Raw genomic sequence first — 26,423 nt, 5'->3', positions numbered from 1 at the left:
CTACCCGGTTCACCCGTCAGCCTGCCTGCCGTGCTCATCTGCTGTACCGGTCAGTCCCTGCCTTCTGACCCGTGGGAGTCACCTGCTCTCATACAAGGTCGGTCCCAGAGTAGCACCTGGTCCCTCTGCTCGGTCCTTCCCTGGTCACGGAGTCGATTGAGCCACCGTATGACCTTGGTCAGTCCGAGTTGATACCTAGTTACGCCCCTCCTTGCATCGCAGCACAGAGGTTCCACCACCCGGATCCATAACAGCTGTGTCCCTTTGTGAGGCTTTCTTCTTAATATTTATTAAGAATATTAATGTTTTTTTTAATTTAATAAATGTATATTTATCTAATACTAGTTAATGTCTTTCTTCTTTTGTCCTGGAATTCAATTCCTTATTTCCAGGCTATGGAAATGATATATTATTGTATTGAAGAGCTGTGTTTTACTCTATATTTACACACTAAGGACTTTGTGAATTATTTTAATATGTCTATGACGTCAAACGTTTTAGGAAAGCAGCAAGTGTTCAATCTACCTGAAATGTCCCTACAGAAAATATAAAATATTTCACCAGTTCGTATTGAACTTAATAAGCTGTCAGTGTAATCTACTTTGGTCGTAGCTCCAAATAGGCTACAGAAAGTACCACGCTTTCTCCTAGGCAACCTCTTAAAGGTCTTTAACCTACCTTTGAATAGAAACCAAATAACGTTCCGTTTGAAAGACAATGGTACATAGTAGAGTACTTTTCATTCAGCATGGAATATCTACCACTGATGTAGACCTAGAGGAATATGTACCACTGATGTAGGCCTAGAGGACTATGCATCACTAATGTAACTATGTACCACCAACGTAGACCTAGAGGAATATGTACCACTGATGTAGACCTAGAGGAATATGTACCACTGATGTAGGCCTAGAGTACTATGCATCACTAATATAACTATGTACCACCAACGTAGACCTAGAGGAATATGTACCACTGATGTAAACCTAGAGGAATATGTACCACTGATGTAGGCCTAGAGGACTATGCATCACTAATGTAACTATGTACCACCAACGTAGACCTAGAGGAATATGTACCACTGATGTAGACCTAGAGGAATATGTATCACTGTTGTAACTATGTACCACCAACGTAGACCTAGAGGAATATGTACCACTGATGTAGACCTAGAGGAATATGTATCACTAATGTAACTCTAAGTACGACCAACGTAGCTCTAGAGAGATAAGTATCACTAATGTGACATTATGTACCAACGTAGGCCTAGAGGAATAAGTATCACTAAGGTGACTTTATGTACCACCGTAGCCCTAGAGAGATAAGTATCACTAATGTAACTTTATGTACCAACGTAGACCTAGAGGAATAAGTATCACTAATGAAGCAATAGAGCAGTGTTTACAAACTCCAGCCCTCAGGGTCCCCTGAACAATTCATGTTCTCAGGACTTCCTTAGTATTGCACAGGTGATGGACTTGTTATGAAGGCATCAGAAATTGCCACAGGTGAGAGAAAATTCTGAAAACATGATATGTTGGGGGGCCGTGAGCACTAGAGTTTGGAAAACACTGCCCTAGTGGAACATGCATCACCAACGCATCCCTGGGGGAACATGCATCACCGATGTATCCCTGGGGGAACATGCATCACCGACGTAGCCCTGGGGGAACATGCATCACCGACGTAGCCCTGGGGGAACATGCATCAGCGATATAGCCCATAGCCTTGGAAGAAATGCATCACTGATGTAGCGCTAGAAGAATATTTATAACCGATGTATAACTAGAAGAATATGTATCACCAATGTAGCGCTGGAAGAATATGTATCACTGATGTAGCCTTTAAGGAATATGCATCACTGTCAGAAAATGTATCCCACGAGCATAAAAAGCTATTTTTAAAGAAAAGACAATTAAAGATGGAGCTGTTTTGTGTGTCTGCATATTCCCACAGCATGTGATTACAAATAAAGTGAGCAAATTATAATGCATCATTTAACTCATCTTGTGGATTTCCTCCAAGATGTAGGCTTGAGCAGATGGTTGTAAAGATTCAGATATCACAGTATAGAAGGAATATTCCCATGTCTTGCGCATTTCTTGGCTTGTAGGTGGAAGAGTTAAAATGGGGACAACACATCGCTTGGTCTATAGAAATTATTGTGCAGAGTAACACATAATGTCTTCCACTTTAATGTTTTTTTCCCGCACACTTCAAATAGCTTCTAAAATTGGCCGACATGACAGGCATATGGATTCGTGATTAGTCCTGCCTGCCAGAAACCATTTTATTATTTTCAAGTCGAAAAATAAAAGAAATGTGATATCTTAAGGCACTTCAAGGAGCGTTCCTCAGGGAGAAGAATTCCTGGAGCCCTCATTTATAATCTGTTTTATCTAACATGAAGCAATCAGATGGTTTTGCAAAGCCATCAAATACCAGTCATTTATGAAGCTGTGACACCTGCTCCCCAACTCAGCTCTATTAGCAGGAGAGGATTAGATCTTCTGTTTACCCCTGAAATACAAAGGGACGATAAAGGAATGATGGAGATGAAACGGGCGACAAAATGTCAGAGATGACTAAGCATGCAGCTCCACTTACGTGCAATACCTAATAGTAGATTTTGTCTTTTGAGATCTTCACCAAAAAGACATTTTTTCATTCATGTGGACTTCTGCTTTAAAAGGATGATAATATACTGTATATTATACTATTATAACTTTACCAGCAGCTCTCGTATTAAAGTGCTGATCATGTTGTAAGACTGATCTTTTCTATTTTCCACCCTTCTTACCGGGTTACAGTCAGTCAATTCAATGATGTCATAGTTACCATACATGGACCATTTTACACATGCGAGTCTTATGTTCAGAAAATGTCTCTTCCTTCAGCAGGAGTCCCAAGTAGGTTCCTTCTTGGTCACAAACCATGGTCATCCACTTGTCCCTTAACTTCCCTTTCCCCCTTTTCCTTCCCTTTATAATTTTATAAATTAAAAATTATTGAAACACAAACCAAGGTCAGCCCCTTGTATCTCCCCAGGCTTGGACTGGCCCACAGGAGAATCCTCCGGTGGGCCACCACCCTCTTATATGAGCAGTACTTGGCACTATATACTCAATCACTATGTACAGACAAAGGCGGCATCTTATTCATTTAACAATCTACCCAGTTCATGGTTATATAAATTTGTGATTGAGGGTAATGTCACATTTGCATGTAGTTGAAAAGTTGGGCCCTGGAGTTTGTTACGCGTGGTCCGTTGGCATCCCAGTCTAACACTGTACCTCCCCCTTTTGGAGATATGCATGGGTCTTTTGCAGCCTATGTGGCTACAATTGTCTTTTATCCCCATCTATAGATACCCAGTTTAACCTTGAACAAATAGATTCACTGGCTCCTGTTCCAGCAGCCACGTCATTCATCTGTGGTTGCCGGACCATTACACTGCAAAACTCCTACTACCTGCAGCATCCCCGGTGTCTCCTCTAATAACCCCCCCAACAATATGCATGTGTCGCACCACAATGTAACCACATTGTGCTGGGCATACTAATAAGAAAAGACACCTGAGATGTTGATAGTAATAGAATGTTCACAGTTCTTTGGTCCGGTGGCAATGGGCTACCGACATAGCCGCTGGACAAGGGTCCTGGAAATCATTTGACTCAACTGTACCAAGTTTTACAATGATCAAATAAACTTTGGCTATTCATGTTGGTATTCTTCCCTCTTAAAATAAATTCTTTGTATATATACGGTACATTATTAGTCAAATGTTCGGACACATCTGTTAATACAATGGTTTTCCTTGTACTTATGTGTACATTGTAGATTTAGACTGAAGACAGAAAACCACAAAGCTACACAGATGGAGACAAGATGTAAAGAAACTTGCGTGAAACAAACTGGAATATATGTTAAACCTTAGATTCCTCAAAGTACCACATTTTTATTTTAATGACAGTTTTACGTTCCTTTGGTAACCTCTCAAGAAGTTTCATCACGTAGTTACCTGGAATGGCTTCTAATGAACAGGTGTGGCGCCCCTGAGGGTTCGGTCGCCACAGAGGTACTGCATCTCACCCAGAGGTGTGGTATCTCACTCTCAGGTAAGGAAGGAGTACAGCTCGAGACCCTAACACCTGCATCCAACACATACCCGCAGTGGGGGTAGGGCGAGATTGGTCCTAAGGGAGAGCACAGTACCGGGTCCCTAGCTGTTGGGAGGGGCTATGTAGTGGGTGTGGGTGGAGGAAGTAGCTAAGGGGAGCACATGGAAGGAAGGTATATATAGAGAAGCCATCTTGTTTAGTGGAGTTCAGTTCAGTCCAGTCAGGAAGAACAGTCTACAGTGAGAGGAGTGGAGCAGGGCTCTGCAGGAGCTCTGCCCAGGCAGAGGGCCTGAGGAGAGGCCCAGGACTTAAGGAGAAGGAGAGGAGCGGGAAGGGCTCCAGGAACGAAGAAGGGACCCCAGGGGTACAGGCAGTGCTGGAGGCCAGCCGTACGCCCGAATCCACCAGGAGGTGGAGGGGTCGGGGTCAGGCCACACAAAGGGGACCGGTCCCTCAACTAGCAGAGCACTCTATGTCTCAACTAGAACTGGAGGCTGCAGTATTTCAAGTCCTGCAGCCAACAGTCCATATCAGTCTCACCAAGAAGGTAGCTATATAGAACCCAGGGGACGGAACAGACGTCGCCCGACAAGGCCCGCAGGTACCGGATTGGGACACTAGGTATGAGGTGCAGGGAGACGGCCAGAGAGAGGACACAGAAGAGGGTCCCGCTAAGTACTCCGGAGATATGAGGATTGCCCGAACCCCTCACTGAGTAAGCGCAGCACGATGAGGGAAGTTACGCTGGTACCTGTAACTTGGACTGCAATAACCGTGAGTAAAGACCCTGAGGACAGCACTCCATCGTCTCTGTGATTATTGCTGCGCCATCAAACCCTGCACTACAACGCCCAGCACAACCTACAACATCTACACTGCCCTGGAGCTAAGCTCTACCTGTGGAGAGCCACACCAGCTTTGCTGCACTAACATCAGCTCCAGAGGACCTGCTCCGCAGCGGCAGCTCCCTTTAGCCGCATTCCACAGGTGCCGTCACAAACTTTGTACATAAATCCCCTGTAAATATTCCCCTATTGAATGACCGCCCTGGGTCACGGACCGGGTCACCGCCACTGTGACATCTCCCCTAGCAACGACCGGCCTGGCACCGAGTACCCCACGGCCCAGGGGGCGCGTCACAGGCACGCCTCATCTAGAGTTCATTTGTGGAATCACCAGGCTTGTGAGCGTGCTTGTGACCATCAGATGAGTTTTGCAAGCAGTGTTAATACACAGGGCCGTTTAATTCAGGGCTGAGCCGTGTTTTAAATCAGAATATGGCAAGAACCATTCAACTAAGAGAAATGATTATTATTATTTATTTATTTATTATAGCGCCATTTATTCCATGGCGCTTTACATGTGAAAAAGGGGTATACATAGCAATTACAATAATCTTGAACAAAACGTGATGGCGACTGGTACAGGAGGAGCGAGGACCCTGCCCGCGAGGGCTCACAATCTACAAGGGATGGGTGAGGATACAGTAGGTGAGGGTAGAGCTGGTCGTGGTGCGGTATGGTGGAGAGGTGGTTAATGCAGGTTGTAGGATTGCCAGAAGAGGTGGGTCTTCAGGTTCCTTTTGAAGGTTTCCACCGTGGAAAACCATTATTACTTTAATCGTTTCCAACGATGACAGACTATCATTACTTTAAGACATGAAGGTCAGTCAATTCAGAATAAAATTGCTAGAACCTTGAAATTATCCTCAAGTGCAGTCATGAAAATCATCAATCACCATGATGAAACTGGTTCTCATGAGGAAATGAAGACAGAGTATTACCTCTGCTGCAGAGGATAAGTTCATCAGAATCACCAGTCTTAGAAGCTGCAAATTGACAGCACCTCTGATAACAGTCCTCATAAATGATGCACAGACATCACGTAACGAACACTTCTCAACATTACCTTTCCAATGGATACCGTGAAAAGCAGGACTTTATGAATGAATTGCTGCAAAGAAGCCACTACAAGTCCACAAACAACAACAATACGTGTTTAAACCAAGCAATGCAAAGACTGGGCATTAGATCAGTGGAAACCTATACTGTAGTCAGAGTCACAATTTTAGATATTTGGAACTAACCGCCATGTCTTTCTAAGATGCAAAGGTGAGTGGATGGATTTTACATGTGTGGTGCCCAATGTGAAGCATGGCAGGGGAGGTGTGATGTGAGTGTACTTAGCTGGTGATTATTCCAAATTTACACTTAAATATGTTTAGAGGGCGCATGTATGTTGGGTAGAGAAAAAATATAATTGTTTTGATGTGGGTGATACTTCTGCGCTTGTTTTGTGACAATTATGCAACCAAGACGGATGGACACCTTCAGGGGTATCATTCATGGTTAAATAAAAATTTTGCTAAAGAGCATGTTTGTAGTAGGTTTTGTTTTTTGTTTTTTTATAAATTTTGGACTATTTGGCTTCTGCAGCCTCTGTGTGTCACAGTACTTCGCATTCAGCAGAATGAATTAACAGTCAAATCCTTCAGCTCATCTGATGCCGGGGGTTTGTAACCCTGATCTCCTTTCTTCTGAATGATCTTCTAAGCAGATTTATGACCAGATAAAATTTCAACTTTCATCAACTTCTAAATCAAACTAGAAGATGGTCCAGTAAAAGCAAGATAAAAGTTACATAGCCCCTTCCATCAGACGAGCTTACTGATGATTTGGCTGTGATTTCATTATGCCTTCTGCTATGTACTGTGATACGTAGAGACTGTAGAAGCCAAATATCCCACAATGTTTAATGAAATCTTACTATCGCTTGGTGATTGGTTCACAAGTGCATACGTAAAGATGTCCAGTGTTTTGGGTTATTTTTAGTTAGTCATCCTCTACTGGTAAATGATTGTCAACGCTTCAAAATTATTTGAGCTGAAATCGTATCAATGGGATGAACTATGGGCAGTGCGGTGATTAACACTATTGCCATCCAGCACTGGCATCCTGCGTACAAATCTTCCCAAGGGAGAATATCCGTATGGAGATTGATGTTCTTCTTGTGTTAGCTTAGCTTTTCTTTCAGACATATTGATCGGGTTCGTTTAAATTGCCCCTAATAGTTGTATTTCTCAGGTAAGTAAATTAGATTGTGAGCCATTTTGGACACAGGCACTGATAAGAATGGCGTCCTTTAGGAGTGAGCGAATCCGTGGAAGTTCAGGTTCTGGTACCCGACCCAAACTTTATTCCAAAGTTCTGTTCGTGTACCCGAACTTGAATCCCATTGAAAACAATAGGGACCCGAACTTTTGAGCTAGAAAATATTCATTCTTTCTCTCTCTGCAATGGACTTCTCCCGCAACTCTATATGGGCATGTAGGTCACAGAAGGCTGAATAAAATCATACCTGGATATGTGTGATTTGATGTTTTAATTCAGATAAATTCACGATTGTCTTAATACGTAAATGAGCTGTTGGAGATCTGGGTCCGGCCCATAGATCTCCCTGAGAATCTGCCTCCAGAACTTAAAGGAAAGGTGACGTTACCAGTGAGACATGTAGATCAGGAGAGCAGACTGTCAGTCATTACATGTAAATGTAGGAAGATGACCCCTCCCTTAAAGGTTATATACACCTTCACCTGAACCTTTTGTTTATTGTTCATTTGCTTCCTATATAAGTTAAGCAACTTTCTGAATAGTTTTCATGAAATAATTTCTACCATTTTATTGACGCAAAATATCTGCAAGTCCTTCATTTAATTAAATGATCTGTAAAAATGTTACAAGTCAATAGAGAGTCGGCTTAGTTCTGATGGCATTCTCTGCTCCTTTTTCTCAGTGTTAGGCTTGGTGAAGACCGTTATTCTCTCATCCAAGAGATTTGAGCAGATTATGCAAAGCACACTCTTATCAAACTTTGATCAGAGTGTGATCCGATTCTCTCAGGCGAGAAGATAAAAAATTCTCCATCTTCTCCATTCTGTGGAAATCAGACTGCACTCAGATGTCATCCGAGTGCATTCCGACGGTTTCCACAGACTCATTGACTAGCATGGCCGAGTGTGATCCGAATACTGAAATGTGCACAGCCCCACAGAATAACATTGTTCTGACCGCAATCTGATGTTTTGTCAGATCGCACTTGGACCAAAACTATGGCCATGCGCACGAGCCCTTAGAGATAGCAGCATGGAGGGGGTTGTACACAACACTCAAGAGTGGACAGGGGGAACAATAACATACTGTCAAGAAAGGGCAGAGAAAGCAAGCTACAATTGGGGAAATTAAAAAGAAATAAAAGCAGGATACAAAAACTGTGCTGATATATCTGCTAATGTAGGCAGCAGTACTATGGATCCACACAATCCTCACATCCAGCATGTATTACTGAGAGAGACACTCCCACAAAAAAAATCTGACACTTAGATCAGGCTGCAATCTGCATATCTGGGGGTCTAAAATTAAAGAAGTAATGAAGATAAGAAAATTGCACTCAGTTTCAGTCTATAAACTAAAGGTAACTTGCCCTATATACAAATCATATACTCTATATCTAAAATGTCCATAACCTTTAAAATATTCCTAAAGGTTTCTTGTCCTTTATGGAGCCAGTCTCCCCTGGTACAGTCAAAATGGTAAAGGAAAATATGATATAAATTATGTCTGGAAAAATCATGGAGAAGAGTCCTGGCCAGTATAGATTGAAGACTCAGACAGATATTGACTTGCCTCTAAGTTCTTGTCAGATTAGGAAAATGTCATTTCAAATGAAGGATGTCAGAAATACACGAGTTACTTCAGTGTACAATTTTATTATTGTTGCATACCAGTACAGTCTTGATACAAGCAAAGTATAGATTTCCTACACAATTTCGCAATTAAAAGAACCCATTTTAATAGAGCACTGGCCTTGATCACAAATCTTTTACAGCCATAAATTACGAGAAGCTATCCATTTGACTTCTTGGCTAAGTACAGCCGCCAAATGTAAGTTTAAGCATCTATTCAAAGTATCTAAATATTAGTCCACTTACTTTTCAGTTAAAGGGGTTGGCCACCATTTTTTTTATTTTTTATTGAAGGCCTATCATAAATATCTGATTGGTGTGGGGAGCGACACCCAGCACCCCCGTTAATCAGCTGTTACCGGTGACGGCCTGAGGTTATCGGATGCTGACAAACACAGCAGCTCCGGCATTTCTATAGTGGCTGGATCTGCAGTACCTGGCCGCGACCACTAGAAGAGACTAGGCTGCTGGCGGTAATAGCTGACGGACGGCGGTGCAAGGTGTCACACCACCACCGATCAGATCCTTAGGGCGCAGTCAGACGGCCATATCAATAGGACTGCGCTCGAAACGCAGTGCACGGACCGGCCGCTGGTTCTTCCGACCAGAGCGCGACAGTTGCATAGAAATACATGAAATAGTCACGCTCGGGTCTGGAGACCGCCAACCCGTCCGTACACAGAGTTCCTAGCTCAGGACAATTTATACGGCCGTCTGACTGCAATCTTAGGACAAGAAATCAACCAAAAAGTAGTGGTCAACACCTTTAAATCTATCTTTTTTTTTACAAACGAGAACAGTGATAACATTCTTCAGTAACGGTTTTCTCTTCGCCTTCATGTCAGATCCGTCAAAAGCAGCTGGTGACAGTTTCTTTTTTTTTTTTTATATACTATATGTTAGATAGGAGCTGAAACAAGTGGAAATAGCTGATTTAAAGTTAGTAGAGATAAAGATTCAGTTTTCAGCCAACATTGGGAGACTCGGTAGATGAGCCATACCCCATACTCCGCCCTTTAGTTTCGGATGCTTCAATACTAAGAAGCCTTATACTTATACAGCGAAAAAACCAACTAGCGCCCGGATCATAATCTAGACATTAAAGTCAATCTTAAACAATTGGATCCGAACGACAAATGACGATTTATAGTTATCAGGCAGCTTCTGATCAATCGCTGAGGGGGGTCTAGATTTAGTGGATTGGTACATTAGGCTTTTAGTAAATATTCACATTTGCCTATTTATCTCTGGTACCTAAAACTATGAAAAATCAAAATGGAGGAGAGCAGGAACCATTGATTTGCCCGTTATTCTTCTTACTTTATGAGCCATTGTTGCATAAGATGAATACAGACTTCACGATCTTCGGCCCCTTGTATCAACCCATACTCCGGCACCTTCATACAAGCCAATTACAAGCACTATCTTAGCTTAAACTGTAGTGTGGAAACGATCTGAAAAATGTCTAATATACAAAAATCATACAGAATATTAAAATCCAAATATTATTCCCCGAACAAGTCCATAGGACAGGTAAGATTTGACATTCCTCCCCCAGACTCCACACTTTTTGAAGCAAGTCCTCCTCTGAATATTCTTCAGACTCCCTTTGGCTGAGAATACATAGCTACTACTATCAAGAAATGTTGCATTTCAATGGTCAGTGTTGAGTCAATAAACTTCTCTCCAATTGATAGCAAAATTGTAAATCACTTAAATTTACAGAAAATGTTGTCTTACCCCTGTAAAAATGCCAGCGGGTCTCCCGCCCCGAGCATCACAGCCTCATTTCTATTAGGCAATCATGGTCGAATCGGGAGGGCGATGGACAGTCCATGCATTAGCGGTCAAAGGTCTGCGTGACCCCTAAGAGAGAGCGCTCATTGAGACGTCCATGTATCACAGTCCAAGCATGGACCACGATGCTCCGAGTTGTCTGCAGGTTTCCCGGCCTGGAATTTGACAGCTTCATAGGCATAAATGAGGCCAGCAGAGTCCAGCGAAGAAACCAGCAGCCAGTCCGTGCATTATGGTCCATCCTCAGGCCGTGATACATGGACGGCTGAATTTGGCCTTAAACTTTCTTGTTCTTTGCTCCGCTACAAGGCATTGCATAGTAGCTGTTCCCGGGATGACCCGGTTATACAAAAAGGCTGGTCTGATGATTGAAAAACAAAAAGTCCATGCAACTTTGTAATGTACATTTGTTTTTACCAGTCGACATTGAAAAGATCTCTGCTTGTCAACAATGAATAAAAGGAAAGTACAATAGAAAAAAATATAACTTTTCATTCTTCAATGGTTGAAAAGTTTTTATATAAGACGGGAGGGACTAAGCACTAACCAAAAAACTAGAAAGAACATTATTCCAGGGAGTTTAAATGCTGATAACATATAGTAAAGCTTCAGATGTTCATACATCTGTTACAAGGCACCAATATCAGGAAAAAAGGCACAAAGTATTACGTGGGAGATAAATCATGTAAGAGGGAGTGGGGAAAACATTCACAAGCAAAACAAGGGTGTCTAATGGTGCCCGGCAGCATGAAGACGGCTGGGCAGCAATGATATCAAGTCTATGGATGGTGAAGACCAGGCTGGGTAATGCTAGATTGAAGTAGAGAAATAAAACAGAGGAATGTTGCTAGTCAGTTATTTTCTATGGGCTTAATTAAAGGGGTATTCCAGTAATAGCAAGTGAAGGCATATCGCTAGGACTTGTGCATTACTCCTGTGATATTACAAGTCAGTGTGCATTACTGCTGTGATACTACAAGTCAGCCCCTATCATTTGCTAAGGTCAGAATACTCCTTTAATGAACATCAATATTTTATTACAATGCAAAAGCTCTCAAAAACTAGTGGGACCGTTAAAATAGCTATAACATATTTTTACATTACAAAAGTGAAAAAAAAAAAGGAGAGTCAATTTAATTTGGCCTCATGTATACATGGCAGGTTTCGGTCAGTCTTTTGCATCGGAAGTGGGGAGACAAAAACACAAGGAGAACCCAATCTTTCCATTATAAGGTCATGTTCCACTTTATCGTAAAAAAATAGTGACCAGTATATGCTAGTGTGAATGAGGCCCTATGCAGATAAGACCTCCTCACGAACCACAAAATTAATACTATGAGCTGAAAGCGAGATAAGGGCGTCAAATGAGCTTAAGGTTAAAATAGCGAAGATTATGTGTCTTGTTGGGTTCACTGTAAGAAATAAATAAGACTTTAATAGTGTATTAAAGAGGAAATGTCACCTTTCCTGGTACGTCTGTTTAAGTAAATGCTTATATTCTTTGCGACTTCTTATAACTCTGCGAGGTGACGTTCCTCCGTGAAATGTAAAAAAAAATGTGGACAACTGGGTGGTACATGCTGGGGGTGTGTCCCTACACACTCTGAAATTGACCAATCAGTGTTGATGTAGCTGCATTCTACAGGGACACGCCCTTTTCACGCGGTAAGTGGTAATGTCCATTTATCAGGAGGAACAACAGAGGGACGGCACAACACAGATCTAAGAACTAATGATCCACAATTTATGGAGAATATAAGTATTTAGGAAGGGTGACAGATCATGTTTAAAAGAGAACCTGTCACTAGATTCATAATTCCCAAACTAATCAGAGTCTGGCTGCACGATTGCAGCCTAGTATACCCAAATGTAATGACAGGTTCCCTTTAAGCTTAAAATGCGTCAGGTGTTCTCCTTACTGCCTGCGGTGACCATTGAATACCCACACAATGAAGCTTCTTACATTCTAGGGTTAACAAATTCCCTTCTAGCACATAAGACAACCTAGATATTCTAGGGAAAGTACAATCAGTGAATGCCGCCTGCAGCCTCCAGAGAGGGGATTAGTCTTTACACTAGAAATTTTGTATGGCACAGTAGTGTAATAAGTGGGAACCTATCACCAGGACAGGCCTCTGTACGTAATCTAGATGCCCGACCAACAATTTCACCTACTAAACTTCCTCCTAAAGGACACTTGAACATAACTGGCCACATATGAAAACCAAGGTAGCCTCACTTTACTGTAATCATGACTTTTCCAAACAGGAGTCAAGGGGGCAGAGCTTTCACTTTACTGTAATCATGACTTTTCAAAGCAGGAGTCATGGGGACGGAGCTCTCACTATACTGTAATCATGACTTTTCAGAGCAGGACTCATGGGGACGGAGCTCTCACTTTACTGTAATCATGACTTTTCAGAGCAGGAGTCATGGGGGCGGAGCTTACCGCTTCTGACTTGAAGGATGAAATATTGCTCCAACTTCCTAAAGCAAGACTGTTTCCTACAAAATGGATCTTCTATCCTTTCCTTTGTATTCCAAAAAATAAAAGCTCGTACTGTACCTCATATCGTAAAGGGCCCCCCACTAAAAAAAAAAAAAATTATAGATGGATGTGACTTATAAAAAAATAACTTATTTCAAATGAATTATTAGGATGGGAACAGATGACATCTAGTATAATGCCATCTAATGCCAGATATTGTCCGAATGATTGTACTCAAATATTCCTGTGATTTGTGCCCACTCCAAGCGATTAAATAGGCAGCGTACACTGTGGAGGTATCTCGGGAGATCGCGCACGTATGTAGAGTTGTATTAGTTTATCTTCTTAGTACATTCACACTTTGGCTTGTTTTTGTTTTTTTAGAATCGCGCAGCTCGTTGTCGAAGTTTGACAAATGCGTAGATGGCCACGGCTGCTAGAAGTACGGGCACCACGATCACCGCCAGCGACGTCCCTTCAGAGTCTCTATCACTTTTACTTCCCAGAGGCCCATTTAGATGATTCTGGGAAAAAAAAAAGAAAAATAATAAAAAATTATATTAAACAGAAGCCATAATAAGAGTGGCCACGATGTGGCAAGCGGAGTCTTGTGTGTGGCTCTTGACTCCCTAACCCTATGACAAGTATCCAGTATTTAGCCACGGTTCCTGGTACTGCAGCAGAACACCACAGATACAATAGATCTATCGGAGATGGCTTCTGACTTACAGAGGTCTCCACTTACACCGTTACCCCCTTCACCGTAGGTGAGAGCAGATCCCACATCAGGGGGGGATCCAGCTGATTCCTCATGGTGACACTCTTAATCTGCACAGTACGTCACATTGTTGGATTCACGTTGCAATTCTCAGCACCACAACCAGGAAAAGAAAAATTAAAAAGGAGATTCTTTGTAAGGAACAATGAGGGGCCTGGAGAACAGACCCCCAGCAATCATTGACGGTCTATTATGGAAATATATCATTACTTATATAGACTGGCAGCGCATATCCTGACCCGAGCATGGCAGCTTTAAAGAAATAAATGAGGCTGTCACGCTTAGGTCGGGAGACCCACGGTCAGGCCACGCATTGCGGTTCGGTCTTGGTCCCCATTTATACGGATGTCTGAAAGTGCCTTTACCCTTTTAATAGCCACTATTGACAGACTTGATGTTCCTACCTAGGAAGAAGCACGTCAAGATGGCCATAAATACATCAGATTGTCAGAAACAACAATTTTACTGTCAAGGATAATCACGTGCGTCTTATAGATTGGATTACTCATTCCAAAATCTGCACTAGGACACTGGGATTATGAGCTTCAAGTATGGAGAAGAGGAAACTTATTTCTCCGTGGCACCAAGTTGTATGTGGAAAATCTTTATGATGTAGAGCTGAGCTCGTGATCCCATGAGAGAAGCGTGGCGCCGACATCACTTATCGAAGAGCAAACCGGCAGCTTCTCCGAGCGGAGCTCTTCTGCTATAACGACTCATTTACATCCTCACTGGTATAATAATCCGTGCAGCGGCTTCTATACATCCATTTGTGCAGATCCTGAAGCAGAGCCTCCGCCGGGGGTCACAAGGAGCAGGAACGCAGAGGCTGCAGACTGGAACAGGCGTCCTGCTCAGCTGGTAGGGGAATTCACGAGGCAAGACGAGGGTAGAGAATGAGTCCTGACAGCTCGCATTTGACTACCGAGAACAATGGCCGACACCGGGAGGTAGAACACATCTGCTGCCATCCATCTTTAATGGATAAAACCAGATCAAATCTTTTTCTATGGCTACAACTAAAAATCACGAGTGTACAGAATTTATTCTGGAGCAGCAAGTCACAATATATCTATCATGAAACATTTACATTTAAATTATTCTGGTTAATCGTCCTTCCCACCCCTCCAAATCAAGAAAGTGACAATACAGTCCCCTACAGAGGTGGTCCCCAGACTAACAGCAGATACCTAATTTTATTGTGACAAATGGCTGCCTCTGTATTGCGACATATTTATGCCAAATGGGCATCCTTCGTTTTTAAATCAATACTAAAAGAACTAATCATTTATATGATTTCTCCTTGCATTAAGGGGTCCTCAGATGCCGCTCCCCGCTGTGACACAGCTAAACTCAGCTGTACTTCCTAATCATGCAGGAAGTTAGACCAGAAGATCAGAGCTGAATCCTTATATCTCACATACGGAGAAACCTACTGTAAGCTATGGTGGGGGCGTGTTCTTTTCCTGCTGTGTTATTGCCTGCTTATGATTGGTCCACATCATACAGGGGTAAGAAGTACAGACCCCCAGTGAAAAATATCTGATAACACCCACTTGGACTTAGCTAATATATCTGCAATTGAGAAGCAAAAATAAAAAACACAGACGTTTTATTCCACTCTGCAGCTACTCTATTGCATCGTATGTCCAGTTCAAAGTGAAAAATTTGGTGAAAGGTCTTCTTTAATGGAGTTGATCAGGAAAGGGTTACTAAATTTCATGGCTGTGCGAGAGCCTCATTGTTAATATGGACTTTTCAAAGTCTTATTTAAACAAAGCAGCTGAAATCCAGTTTTTAGGATCGGCTGTGGGGTTTTGGATTTGCACTGGGTTTTTTCTTTAGAGGTGGATTCACATGTACCATTTTTAAGCAGAAAATCCAGTGCAAAATCTGCATCTAAATGTAACACATGCACATTTTTCAGGAGATTCACTGTGCCATAAAACTACCCCAACCACCCCTATAGGAAAGCCGCGCCATTATAAGCCAACGCTGACTCTCGAAAGAAATGTCACTGCTACAATTAGAATTATTTGGGGGTCCTTGCCGGGATTTACATATTACGTATGACAAGTTAAATATTGTTTCACTCATAAGACCAAGGGGGAATGAAGATCAAGATTTTACCTAGCACCTTGGTGCTCTACTTGTCCTTTTTTTTGAAACCCCCACTAATAGACCAGGGCTACTAAACTGATGGACTGCAGGTTAAATCCAGACCTGGAATACCTGCTGTCTGAGTCCGATGGACCGGAAGAAGAATAAACGGAGCTTGTGAAAAGAACGGATGTGAGCAGAGGAGCTGATGTCAATGGCACTTACCATAGACGCAGTGCATGCCAGCTATGGGGCCTGTGGCAAGAGGGGCTAGTCAACGATGACTGGGGCCATAATTTTTGCCGTTAGGCTCAATTTTTGTGCACATACAGGGAGTGGACAGAGGAACAGAAGCTCAGGCGAAAAGAGTGACCTCTGAGACCCTAACCAGTGACAATACTGCTAAGATGTGATGGCTCAGGAGAGGACGGTGGAGACCCCAAGGACTTTGTGGCCATATGAAGTGCCTTTTCTCCAGCCAAAAACAGAATGGACAATTTATGTTCAAAGTTGCACAACACAGAAATCGTTCCGGAAGGAATTATCTCCATATAACACATGTGGAGCTGCAGACCATGAAGTAGAGCAATAAATGTCACAGACCTGATGTTGGACTTTTAGCACCACAGGGTCAGTAGAGTTCCTGAAGAGGTCCACAGCCGCCTTGTGCAAGAGATTTTCTAGTTTAGTACCGTTTACCTGAACAGAAAAAGGAAAATTAATTATACAAATTAATTGCTTAAAAGGCAAATGGTCCATAGCAAAATGTAAAGACGTTGCATGGCCCCTATACATAGAGTATCTGTAGGCGAGTAGCAATGGGGCAAATGCCACTCTGGGATTAACATCTGGAGGACGACTGTTACTGCATGCATGTACGACCACACATGTTGGGATATACAACCTCTTCTGTTCACAATAGAAATCAATGGGTTTAGCCGAGTTTTATCTAATCTGTATTTGGAATTTCCAACTAAGGATGGGGCATGGTGGATGTTAACATGCCTGATCCTTCTTGTTCATGTGGGATATAAACTTCTAAATAAAGTGTCTGGCAGTGGCAAATTTCCTTTCTTCCCATTAGAAAAAAAAACAAGGAGAGGCGATGGGGATATTGCTGAGATTAAGAATAAAAGGAGCTCCTGACTTCACAAAGTGCCACATGAATCCGCACATGTAGCCAAACTCTACATGCTACAAATCCTAAAAAAAGAGAGAACTAAGATAACTTAGGGCAGCGATATATATTGTTTATTGGGTGGCTAAAAGATAAAGGGAATCTGTCAGCAGGTTTTTGTTATGTAATCTGAGAGCAACATGATGTAGGGACAGAGACCCCGAATACAGCGATGTGTCATGTACTGGGCTGTGTTTTGCTGTTTCGGTAAAATCAGTGTTTTATTAGCAGGAGATTATCACTACAGGACTAGGGCTCTGGTGCTTACTGGTCCAACCTCACCCCAGCACTGATTGGCAGCTGTCAATACAAAGTACACAGAAAGCAGCCAATCAGGGATGTGGGCGGGGTTATACACCACTCAGCATTCTGAGCTCTGCAGACCTGCAGCAGAGAAATCTGATAGCTTACTGGCTGCAGCAGTTGTGATACATTGCTGGAATCAGGGTCTCATCCCCTACATCATGCTGCTGTCAGATTCTTTTTCAGAAAAGAATTTCAACTAATAATCATGAAAATCATACTGACAGGAACTGAATATCTACTGTACAGGCGAGAAGGTCCAGGAACATATTGGCCTTTTTTAAGTCTATTTTATGTGTTCACCATTGTGTGCAACAATTTTCCCCAAAATGTTTGTACAAATGATCCCCCTCTCTCCCTGAGTGATTGAATGTTCGCCTGCAATTTTTTTTGCAACATTTTAGCTGTACATGACTTTTTTTTTTTTTTTAAAAAAAAAAAGGAAAATAAAAATAAATTACATAAAAAAAAAGAGAATTTTGAACCTTATGTGACAACCTGAAGACTTTGGAATAAAAATGCATCCATTAATACTACAAGAAAAAAAAGAAAAGGGACTTAAAAAACCCAAATTAAATGTATTTTTTTTTTTCAAATAACACTAGCATTTACATCCTACCCCTTCCAAGAAAAAGAAAGAAGTAATAGAACAGGTTTCCATAGCTGGAGGTATTCATTTAATAAGGGAATGAGCGACACACATCTATTATAAGACCCATATACGTTCTTGCCTGCAGTTCACACCTGGGCGTTGTGTAAGGCGACACAGATCTGTCCATTCACACAGATGTACCTGGGGGGCCGGCGCACAGGAACAGACCCTGGACAAGGTTTTTTTTATGAGAATCCACTCGCTTAAGTAAACCGTTAAAATGACAATTCTATATGAGAGCAGAGGGGAAGCAGAGAACAGCAGCCGGCGGAGCGCTCCGGTGCTCACCTCCAATATCCGGTCTCCTTCCTGCAGCCGGCCATCAACCGCGGCGGCGCCTCCCTCCTTGATGCTGCTGACATAGATGCCACTATCATGTGAGACATATTGTTGGTCTGTGCCACCCACAATATTAAACCCCAGACCTACGGAAAGAAGGGAAACAAGGATGAGCTGCCTGATCCAAGATTTTACATACATCACACACATAGTAACACTGTTCCTTCCAGACAGAAAGCATATAGTAGCGGTCATATATGGTGCAGAGGAAAAGTGGTGCGAAGAATGGCCCTGTTGTGATAAGAAGGGGAGGGCTGGTATTACTTGGGAAGTACAGGGCTCTTGTTGTGACTAATGGTGGACTGATGTGTCTACTGAGTAAATTGGAGGGTTTCTATGACTGTTGTGTCTCAAAAGGTAGGACCTGGCCCTGTTTTTGTTAGTTCCTAGGTCCCCAGTGTGCAGCCAACACATCTCCAACCCTTTGAGCCGCCAAAAAACATCTCCAACCCTTTGAGCCATGGCCTGCAGAAGACCTCTAAAAGGTGTCCAGTGGTACGTGGCACACTGACCTGCGTGTGCCGTCATCTATCATAGTCAGTAAGCAATAATTTGCACTACAGTAGCTTTTTTCTTAGATCAGACCAGCCTATGCACCAATGAGCCTTGGGCACACATCCTTGTTGCCAGATCATTGGTTGTCCATCCTTGGGCTACATGAAGATACTCTGTTTTGGAGATCTTCAGATCCAGTCATCACGATATGGCCATCAGATCCTTATTCTTGCTCATTTTTCCTGCTTCGAACACATCAAACTCAACATCTAACTTACGACTTGCTGAATATATCCTTCCCATAGACAGGTGCCATTGATATTCAGTTCAACGGTCAGTGTTATGGGCTGATTGTTGTACAACACTGAGGAATACTTGTCATTATCTGGGTATATAAACTCTTCAACAATGAAATTGTGGCACCAAGAGGGGAAAATTGTGGAATTATGGAAATCACATGATGGATAGACATGTTAATGATATGCAAATCATGAAAAAATGGGAATAAAAATGTTAAGCCATCTCAATTTATTCAGTATCGAGCCCCACGTGCAGAAATCCCCGCAGTTAGTGCCTTGGCTGATATCACTGAGGTTATTAATGGCTGCCGCTGACTGCACTTGGGAAAGTCATCAAGAGCTGCTGCTGGCAGCTTCCTTGGCAATTGCCAACCATTGAAGTTCCAGATGTGGTCGACGGGAGACAAGTCCGGAGATGCTGTACTCCATGGCAGCACGTTTAGGGCACACGGGCTGCTTACAACAGCATGAGAAACATGTGGTCCTGTTGGAAAATGGCTCCTGGGATGCTTTAGATAAAATTGTCATACCACTGGTTCCACCCATCCAGAAATTACTGGACACTTTGTAAAAATAGGGTACTCTTTTGCCCTGTACGTGAAAAAAAAATTTGAGGCTGAAAAAAATATGTCCATAAAAAATATTGCCTGTCCGTGATTTTTTGTTAAACTGCTACGCTATCCAGAGAAAGTAAAAGTCAAGTTGGTAACCCTGGTTCCACTACCAAATCAATGCAACGCTGAGCTGTTAGTGTACCTGGAATAAAGACTAGAGGGGCCCTTCTATCATACATTATGCCCCACTACACCATAAGCCCAGGAGGACTGGTGTAATGTTCTCTCGTGAAGACCTCTTCATTGTGTTGACCACATGGTCTCCAGATGGGAAGCAATGGAGGTCTATCCTCTTCAGTAATGAGTCCCACTTTTGACTTGGACGCAATGATACCCAGAAATTGGTCTGAAGACCAAGTGGGCAACTCAATGAAGACTCCTTTATGAGGAAACATCACACTGGTCCTAATTCCAGGATTATGGTGTGGGGTGACAATGTACAGCATCCAGACCCCTCTTTGTCTTCATTCCAGGTACACTAACAGCTCAGTGTTACGTTCGTTTGGTGGAGGAACCAGAGATGTGTCATTTTCTACAAATGTTAACCCCAGAAGCCATTTTTCAACATGATAACACTTGTTGCTTGTGGTACTGTGAGGTGGTCTCACAGGCTACGCTGATGTTTTGAAAATTTTGTGTTCATTTTTTTTATCATTAGCATCCATCCTGTGATCTCCATCCAGAATTCCACTACTTTTCTTAGGCCACGGCCCCACTATCAGTATTTGGTCAGTATTCGGTCAGTATTTTTTCTCAGGAGTGGGAGCCAAAACCAGGAGTGGGTGATAAATGCAGAATTGGTGACTTGTTTCTATTATACCTTTTCTCTGATTGTTCCTCACCTGGTCTTGGCTCCCACTCCTGAGAAAAAATACTGACCGAATACTGACCAAATACCGATAGTGGAGCCGTGGCCTTAGTGTTGAAATTTCAATGTTAAGTATATAGATTATTTTATAGTCAGCATATTGCACTTTCGGATTTCTTTCATCCAAACTGCAGAAGTTTGTACACCCTCCCCGGAGATCACAAAAACAATTTTCTCCCACGGTTTCGGCACACGCTATATGAAGGTCAGGCCTCTGGAGGCTGCCTTTGGGAACATGACTATGCTAGAGAAAAGCACTGGAGCAGAAATTGTCAATGAAAATTATATTTTACCACGAAAGTACTGAACGTTCTTTCCCAAGCGTCTCACACTGGTCGTACAGTGCAGTCCACAAATCCAGATATTAATGACCTTGTCCTAAAGATAAGTCATCAATATCACAAAATTGGGTAAGCCCATAGAGGTTTATAGACATGGATGAGCATGCGTAATAACAAGCAGTTACTGCACATGCTCGGTGGCTGTCAGACTTTTATGGGCTCTGTTGACTTTAATGGAAGCCCTAGAAGTCTATGAGCGTGCGCAAATCACGGGAAAATGCTGTTCAGGACGGGAAATAAGGAAGGTGTACTGGGCATCCTATGTCGTATACAGATCACTATTAAAAAAGGACAAATACTTTTACAAAGAGCTGTGTCTGTTTCAATGAGGTGACCGTGTTCCCGCGTTTCTTTATTTCCTTCCGTCAGCAGTTACACAAAACTAAATGCAATCTGCAGAAACGCCAAGGGGGTTCACAAATGATACCCAAACGCGTGACAATGAGCTACCAACCATCACACCTTACACCAGTAATGATGCCCAAGGATCAGCTCCTTGTATTACCTGGCATGAAGACGTGTGCCATCTTGTGACACTGCAGAGAGGGCAGAGCGCAAGAGAGAGAGCGAGCGAGAGAGAGAGACAGAAACGGGGGTGGGGGGGGATGAAGGAGAGTGAGCGCTGCTGGGCCCAGGAGGAGGGGGGGTGGGGGAGAGTGAGCGCCGCAGAGGCCAAGAGGGAGGGGGCGCCGCAGAGGCCAAGAGGGGGGGGGGGGGGGGAGAGAGGGAGCGCCGCAGAGGCCAAGGGGGGGGGGGGGGGGAAGAGAGGGAGCGCCGCAGAGGCCAAGAGGGGGGGGGGGGGGAGAGAGGGAGCGCCGCAGAGGCCAAGAGGGGGGGGGGGGGGGAGAGAGGGAGCGCCGCAGAGGCCAAGAGGGGGGGGGGGGGGGGAGAGGGAGCGCCGCGGAGGCCAAGAGGGGGGGGGGGGGGAGAGAGGGAGCGCCGCAGAGGCCAAGAGGGGGGGGGGGGAAGAGAGGGAGCGCCGCAGAGGCCAAGAGGGAGGGGGAGCGCCGCAGAGGCCAAGAGGGAGGGGGCCCAGGAATTGTATATTAGGGAGATCATGGCTCCAAGAACAACTTCTCCCAACCATCCAGGACCAATTTGGTGATGAACAATGCTTTCTCCAGCATGATGGAGACCAGGTCACAAGACAAAAGCGATAACTAAGTAGCTCAGTGAATATTGAAATTTTGGGTCCATGACCAAAAAACTCCCCAGATGTCAATCCCATTGGTCAATCCTCAAAAAGAGGTGGACAAACAAAAACACAGAAATGGAGATAAAACTCCAAGCACTGATTAGACAAGAATGGGCGGCCATCTGTCAGGATTTAATCCAGAAGCTGATACCCAGGGAATTACAGAAGTCTGGAAAAATAAATGGTCATCTCTGTAAATATTGTCTTCACATAAAATTGATTTATTTCCCAATGAAAGCTTAATAAAAAGTTTATTACATTTGGAAAATGTTTATAATTACACTTCAGTAACCACAGAATCATCTGACCAAAAGACCTGCAGCAGGAAACTGTGAAAACCAAAATTTGTCTGTCTCAAAACTTTTGGCCACGACTGTGCTCACTAAAGGGAACCTGGTTCTCTACTATCATGTATACCCTCTGGAGTAGAGCTGGGCAAACTGCGGCCCGTTGGCCACATCCGGCCCTCTGTCTGCTCCAGTCTAGCCCGCGGACCAAGACTGAGCCAGCAGACACGATGACGTCACATCACTGCGTATGCTGTGCGGAGTCAGTGCACAGGAGCAGAGCACCAGGGGAACGGGAGAGAGGTAGGAGTTTTTTTTTTTTTTTTTTTTTTTTTTTGATACGTGTATGGGATGTTTGCATGTATATAGGGGGCTATGTGGGGGCTCGCGCTGTATATAAGGGGCTATGTGGGGGCTCGCGCTGTATATAAGGGGCTCACGTTGTATATGGGGGGGCTATGTGGGGGCTCGCGCTGTATATAAGGGGCTATGTGGGGGCTCGCGCTGTATATAAGGGGCTATGTGGGGGCTCGCGCTGTATATAGGGGGCTATGTGGGGAGCTCACGCTGTATATAAGGGGCTATGTGGGGGGGCTCACACTGTATATAAGGGGCTATGTGGGGGGGCTCACACTGTATATAAGGGGCTATGTGGGGGGGCTCACACTGTATATAAGGGGCTATGTGGGGGGCTCACACTGTATATAAGGGGCTATGTGGGGGGCTCACACTGTATATAAGGGGCTATGTGGGGGGCTCACACTGTATATAAGGGGCTATGTGGGGGGCTCACACTGTATATAAGGGGCTATGTGGGGGGCTCACACTGTATATAAGGGGCTCGCCTGGCATACAGGGAGGTGTCAGCATCTACCATAAATTCTGCTTAATATTAAGTGATACATAATATTAATATTAAGCAGAATTTATTTTGGCATATTGGTTTGGCCTCCACAGTCACGGTCTCTCATGTGGCCCCTTGGAAAAATTAATTGCCCACGCCTGCTCTAGAGTATGTTCACTGGAAAAAATCAGCAACGTCAAAAAAAAAAAAAAAGTTGCAGCTTCGTCACACATTTTTCTGGGGATATTGGCAGCGTAAAGTAACAAGCTGGTATCTGAGAATTTACATTGCAAGTTTTCTCGGTGGGAGGATAAGCTTTTGTAACATCTCAAACACATCGCTGCTCCTTTAATCAAAAGATTTTCTGTGTGGAAAATTCACTGGGGATGCACCCTGTGTGCACAGACTCTTAGATTTCCTAATAAATCTAAAGGGCTTGTTCACATGCTGCGTTTTTGCCGAGCGTTTTTCAAGGGTAAGAAACGCTGCACTTTACAGTACAAGCAAAGCGAATGAGATTCCTGAAATCTGCACGGTGCTTATTTTTTCCTTGCAGACTCCAACCAACGCGTTGTTTTTTTCTGTCTGTGACATGTCAATTCTATCTTCGTTTTTCACTCATTCAAATAAATGGGTGGAAAAAAAGCATGTAAAAGCAGTTAAAAAAAATCACTTATAAGCAGTGTTTTTCATCAGGACACTGATGAAGTTGGGGGAAAATCCCATTGGATTTGCAATGCTAAATTGGGGATCACTCAGTTTTCGTAGACATAAATATAAGAAGGTTAAACAGGTTGTCCACTACTTTTTTACCACTGGTCCAGTAAACCGCTGCTGTGCACGTAACGAGTTACCGCCTGTCAGCTTCTTAGGATGATCTATCCGAAGGTATCTCCTTCCTGCCTCCTGTGAAGGCCTCGCATGCCAGCCCTGTTCAGCCTCTCCAGTGACATCAATGTGATGGTTCCCTCTGAAGCTGGAGGCCGGAAGGAGAAACCATCGGAAGGAACCTTGCTGTTAGATGAGAGGCGGGGTCAGGTCATCGTCACATGCACATTTTACTTAGATCAATGGGTCGATGGTAAGAGCATGGACGACCCTTTTAAATAGAGAGTATAACAGTAGGGAAAGACAAGGATGGGCATGTACTGGGGATATTAAGGTGGAAAAGTCCTTTAAAAAAAAAAAAAAGTATCCAAGAAAGGACAATATATTTCAACTGATCTCATTTATTGTCAGTGTAATAAGTAGATGCAGGATATTTATGACCTCATTCACATTGCACAGCTTTCTTTCCCAACGTGAGAAATGACAATCCCGTCAGTGTTTCTTCCACTCAGATGGAAATTTGATGGCTGCAGAGGACAAAGGCTGAGAGCGGAGCAGCGTCGCCGATGCAGGAGGCAAGTATAGATTTTTTTCTCTTATTTATGCAGCACCCAGGGGCCATTAATAAGGAAAGTGGAAAAACCCTTTAAGTGCTAACTACGAAAATGTGAATAATATATGGGACGAAACGTGAAAAAAAAAATCAATCACATTCTGGATGAAACGATCTGTAATGTAGACGTGGGCTTGTCTTTCTTTACTATACTGTGAGAGGCGCTGTAGTGGAAGAAATAAAAATAGATTCAGGCACATGGAAATAACTATGTTAACAGCGGATGTCAAGGGGGGAGCGGATGTCAAAGGGGGGGGGGGCGGACGTCAAGGCGGGCCTCCACATATCCACAGGATCGGTGATAAGTGTATGATTGCTGCGGGGGGTCTTCCAATTCCAAAGTCCCCTGTAAAGTGGGGGGAGGGGTGACAGAATGGCTGAAGAAATATCAGACCCCTAGAAATCAATGAAGGTGGTCATGTGTGCATTCTATTGCTCCATTCACACAGTGAACTTTGGGACCCTTGTTCTTAGATCAGGGGGAGGGGTAACTTTTTCAGACCCCCAGTGATCATTTATTACCTTTGCTATGGACAGATGAGAAATGTATTCAGTAGATAAACCCCATTAACGAACACTGGCCAGACCCTCCAATCATCTTATGGGTATATTGGGGGGTCCTGACTCTCCCTACAGAAGATGTGGAGGGAGAGGAGCGCTGACCCTGTGGGCTTTCCGCACAGCACTGGAGGGGACAGAGGAGTGTGACACCGGCTCCTTCCTCTCTCCCTATGGAGGACACGTGGGTGCTGGGACTTTTGTGACCTGCTTGTGGTGGGGTGCAATGTGACCCTATTCACCTGGTGGTGTAGCGCCACCTTCAGCCACACATCCTGTGTCGCGACTAGTGGTCGCCCCCCGGGCCGAGACCTCATCCACAGGACTGTTAGATGGATGGGGGCCAGGTGGACCACACCTGCTGAAAGTCCCATGGGGGGCACGGCAACTCGCGAGACCCTCATGTGGCAGTTAAGACAGGCGCTTCAGATTCTGCAGAGTCTGCCCCGTGTGACCTTACCCCGAAAATCAGGGTCTGCACCTTTACTGGTCCACAAGTAGTGGCAGGGGGTCCTCACTGAGCAGACCAGTGGTGGTCTCATCTATAGCGTCCTACAGCAGGTCACTCTTATATGGAGAGCCCCTCTAAGCACCTGGTGGTCCGCACCGTGTTACCCCATAGGGAGTCTATAGGGCATGCTGGGAGTTGTGGTTCTGTGCCAGCTGGAGAGGCCGGCAGCGCGGCCTGCACGGCCGATGACATGGCTGCCCACACCGGGCCCCGTCCCAGCAGAGCAGCCGCCTCCTGCCTCCCTGCGCCGGTACCTGAGGGGCCCCTGATCAGCTCGATCTCCTCCAGCACAGCCCGCGATCCTGCGCTCATGTCGGCCGCTCCCCCCGCAGGTCTGCGATCAGACGAGGCTGAAGGTGAACGCAACCCCAGCACTTTCTGTTCCCGCAGCCAGGCGGCCCCCACGTGGGGAGGACGAGGCGCGCTGCATCATGGGAGTTGTAGTCCTGGGCTGAGAGTGCAGCAGCGGGAGTA

General features: G+C 44.1%; 1 protein-coding gene across 1 annotated transcript; it reads right to left on the bottom strand.

Annotated features, from left to right (window-relative positions):
• Positions 1-5,426: 5,426 nt before the first annotated feature.
• Positions 5,427-26,394, bottom strand: SYNJ2BP (synaptojanin 2 binding protein). The gene is made up of 4 exons (XM_073638900.1): positions 26,204-26,394; positions 18,446-18,582; positions 16,629-16,724; positions 5,427-13,671 (listed from the first exon to the last, which is right to left on the bottom strand). Exons 1-4 carry the CDS (start codon positions 26,259-26,261, stop codon positions 13,528-13,530), a joined length of 435 nt encoding a protein of 144 aa, XP_073495001.1. The 5' UTR covers positions 26,262-26,394; the 3' UTR covers positions 5,427-13,527.
• Between the last annotated feature and the right edge of the window lie 29 nt (positions 26,395-26,423).

This window comes from Phyllobates terribilis, unplaced genomic scaffold, assembly GCF_046119375.1.
Source record: "Phyllobates terribilis strain yellow unplaced genomic scaffold, ASM4611937v1 Scaffold_7__3_contigs__length_470593459, whole genome shotgun sequence".
In the NCBI taxonomy this organism is placed as follows: domain Eukaryota; kingdom Metazoa; phylum Chordata; class Amphibia; order Anura; family Dendrobatidae; genus Phyllobates; species Phyllobates terribilis.
The sequence above is the reverse complement of the archived record's forward strand: the minus strand, read 5'-3'. Positions and strand labels throughout refer to the sequence as shown.

Bases quoted from the DNA above. Each gene is read 5' to 3' on its own strand.
- SYNJ2BP (XM_073638900.1), bottom strand. From the start codon at position 26,261: ATGAGCGCAGGATCGCGGGCTGTGCTGGAGGAGATCGAGCTGATCAGG. The intron at 18,583-26,203 runs GTACCGGCGCAG...TTCTTTCCGTAG, and splicing joins GCTGATCAGGGGCCCCTCAG to GTCTGGGGTTTAATATTGTG. The intron at 16,725-18,445 runs GTGAGCACCGGA...TTTTCTGTTCAG, and splicing joins AAGGAGACCGGATATTGGAG to GTAAACGGTACTAAACTAGA.